Source organism: Canis lupus, chromosome 7 (assembly GCF_011100685.1).
Source record: "Canis lupus familiaris isolate Mischka breed German Shepherd chromosome 7, alternate assembly UU_Cfam_GSD_1.0, whole genome shotgun sequence".
In the NCBI taxonomy this organism is placed as follows: domain Eukaryota; kingdom Metazoa; phylum Chordata; class Mammalia; order Carnivora; family Canidae; genus Canis; species Canis lupus.
In genome coordinates, this window is record NC_049228.1 from 68,528,484 (window position 1) to 68,531,877 (window position 3,394).

At 39.3% G+C, this 3,394-nt stretch overlaps 1 protein-coding gene across 1 annotated transcript; it reads right to left on the minus strand.

Moving 5' to 3' along the window:
* Positions 1–1,294: 1,294 nt before the first annotated feature.
* On the minus strand, positions 1,295–3,006 carry LOC480188 (heterogeneous nuclear ribonucleoprotein C-like). Its single transcript, XM_038541792.1, has one exon. The coding sequence runs from the start codon at positions 2,856–2,858 to the stop codon at positions 1,974–1,976; it is 885 nt and encodes a 294-aa protein (XP_038397720.1). The 5' UTR covers positions 2,859–3,006; the 3' UTR covers positions 1,295–1,973.
* Positions 3,007–3,394: the final 388 nt, after the last annotated feature.

Genomic DNA, 3,394 nt, shown 5'->3' on the forward strand with positions numbered 1-3,394 from the left:
AAAAAAAAATTGATCTTTCTTCTCTATAGTATTTGTCTTTATTTTCCCCTCAAAATAATACTTCGGCAGAATAGTGCCTCCCTCACCCCATCAAAGATGTTCACATGCTAATCCCGGGACTTGTGAATATGCCATGTTACATAGCAAGGGGCAATTTAGGTTGCAGATGGAATTAAATTTTCTTTTCTTTTCTTCTTTTAAAAAAATTGCTTACCTATTCATGAGAGACACACAGAGAGAAGCAGAGACACAGGCAGAGGGAGAAGCAGGCTCCCTGTGGGGGGCTGATGCGGGACTCGATTCCAGGACCCCAGGATTACGACCTGAGCCAAAGGCAAACACTTAACCGCTGAGCCACCCAGGTGCCTCTGGAATTAAATTTTCTAATCAGCTGATTTTCAGTTGGAAAGTTATCCTGGATTAACTAAGTAGGCTCACTGTAATGATAAGAATCCCTATAAGAAAAAGAGAGAAGTCAGAAGTCAGAATCAGAATCCTGCAGTGAGACTCAAGACTCTTTGAAGGTGAAAGGGGCCATGAAAAAAGGAATGCAGGTGGCTCCCAGAAACCAGAAAAGACAAGGGAACACATTCTCCCCTAGAGCCTCCAGGATGGACTGCGGCCCTGCTGAACCTTAATTTTAGCCAAGATTCATTTCAAACTTTTGACCTCCAAAATAGTAAGATAAGAATCCATGCTGTTTTAAGACACCAAGCTCTTGGCAATTTGTTATGGCAGCAATAGGAAGTTAACAGAAGCTGTATTTTATGAATTATTCAGTTTTGAATGTTTAAAATGTCCATTATGTTTTATTCTTTGAACCATGAATTAGATTTATGTTTTTAATTTCTCAGGTAGGAATTTTAAAATTTATCTTTTTGTAATTGGCTTCCATCATTATTATGTTATGATGAGAATATATGGTCTCTATAACATCAATTTTCAAAACATAGTGAGAATCTTTTTGTCCTAAGATACCTATTTTCTGAATGTTTCATGTATGAGAGAAAAGACTGTATATTAGTTGTTGGAAGTAGGTGTTTAGATAATTGTTATTGCAGCCATCAGATGTAAAAATAATTGCATTTAAATCGTTTATATCTTTACTGATATGTCATCTAGTTTAACTAAAATTTATGAGAAATAGACGTTAAAATTTCTCATAATTATGGATTTGTTAATTTCTCCTTGCCATTCTGTCAAATTTTCCTTTAAATGTTATGTGATTATATTTAGTGTTTACAATTTCATAATATATAACTAAGTATACTCTGTCCACTGTAGGTGTTGTGTCTTTTTTTTTTTTTTCTCCAAATTCCTGGTTTAATAAGGACTTGTTTATTTGAGAAAAAAGGGTCCCAAACATCAGGCTGTTCACAAAAATAACCCACAGTATCAACTTTAGAAAACAAATCTTAAGACTATTACACTAATTATTTTTCTAGAGGATGCATTTGACATGCCAACTCTCATTCACAAAAATACATTGTTACATTTGTGTTGAACAGCCCCATATAGCATTCTTATGTGGGGTATAACACACATACCTCTAACTCAAAGCTGCTCTCAGGTGCTACTCAACTAATGCGATTGCCTTTGCAGTTAGGGAAGCAACTACTGAGCTCATGTATGAATGGAAAAAACTGTACTCCCTGCATAACAAGAGATTATTTTGGAGACAGTTGGTAAAAACCACACATCCTTTTTATTGTTAAGTCATAAAGAGGTATCAAAATTAAAAGCAAAAATTACAGGGTAAGACAACATAACTACTAGGAGCGTCAAAGGAAGTGAAAATGGGACTAGGCGCAGGGCAATATGAATTAATGAACATGGGAAGGATAAGGATGGGGAGAACAGTGAGCATGTGCTGAAGAAGATACTAGGGGAGAGGATCTGGTGAAAATTTTGATCTTAGACAAGCGCCTAGGTAAAGAAATAATGGGACAAGATTTCTAAACCCCACTATGTGCTTAAGAGTCATCCTCGCCATTGGCGCTGTCTCTGTCATCCTCTCCTTCCTCAGCCTCTTTTTCATCATCCTTGATCAACTCCAGCTGGTCATCCCCCCGATCTTCATTATCATCATCATCCAGTAGGTCCCCCTCCTCAGCAGAGTCATCTGCACCCCCCTCAGACTCCATCTTCACATTAGTCTCATCTTTCTTCAGGGAGCTGCTGCTCTGCTCCTCTTCTGACTTATCATTCTTCATCTCTACTCCTTGTTTGCTCTGTTCTTTCTCAATTTTTTCCAGGCTTTCCAGTAGAGAATCCACTTTTTGTTTTATCTGGGTCAACTCCTTCTTAATGGTTTGAAGGTCATCTCCTTTCAACTTTCCAGACTTGGAAGAAGATCCTCGCTGTCCACTCTTAGAATTGAAGCCACTTTTGCCCCTTCGTGAGGTGTTTCCTGATACACGCTGACGTTTCGAGGGAACCACAGCGCGAGCAATTGGAGGAGGAGGGGGTCCACGTGCTGGGTAACTGTACATCCTGTCATAATAATCTCGTTGAAAGTCATAGTCCAGATCAAAAGAGGAGCCGTACATCTCCGCTGCAGAACGTTTCACACCTGCTTTTCCTCGGTTCACTTTTGGCTCTGCAGCCAGATTAATATCTAAAACCTGGCCGGCAATCATTCTGCCATCCTCTCCTGCCACAGCAGCCCGGGCATTTCTCTCATTAACATACTGAACGAAGGCAAAGCCTTTATGAACAGAGCAACCCACGATTTTGCCGTATTTTGAGAAGATTGCCTCCACATCAGATTTCTTGACCACAAGAGTATTGAGATTCCCAATGAATACACGGGAGTTCATGGAGCGAGGATCTGTCTTGTTGGTAACATCGCTGGCCATTGTCTTTGATGGTAAGGTTCCTCTCAAAGCCGAAAACAGGAGGGGGGAGGGAGAAGGGATTCGATTCTGAATCTCCCACTCCCGGGTTCCACGTGGAGAAGCCAAGTGCTGCTCGAGGGCGACGTCGCGGCCGCGACCGCTCAGCCTTCGTCCGGTGTTGTGTCTTAAAGTCTATTTTGTTTGATATTAACATAGCTTCCTATCTTTACATAGGTTAAGTGTTTGCCTGACATCAATTCTCCCTTTTTTTTTTCACGTTCAAATTTTCCATGCTTTTGCATTTCAGAAAAATAACATACAGGTTTGGTTTGGTTTTGTCCAGTCCAGTTATCTCTGGACTTTAACTGCTGAGTTTGCTTTATTTACATTCATTATGCTTCCTAATACATTTGATTTTATGTCTTCCATTTTGTGTTATTTTTTCAATTAACCTGCTTTTCTTTTACTTCCTCTATCTACTACTAGTATTCTACTTGTTTGCGCTAATTTAATTGATTACCCTTTTAAATTTTCCTATACTTAATTTCTAAGAATTT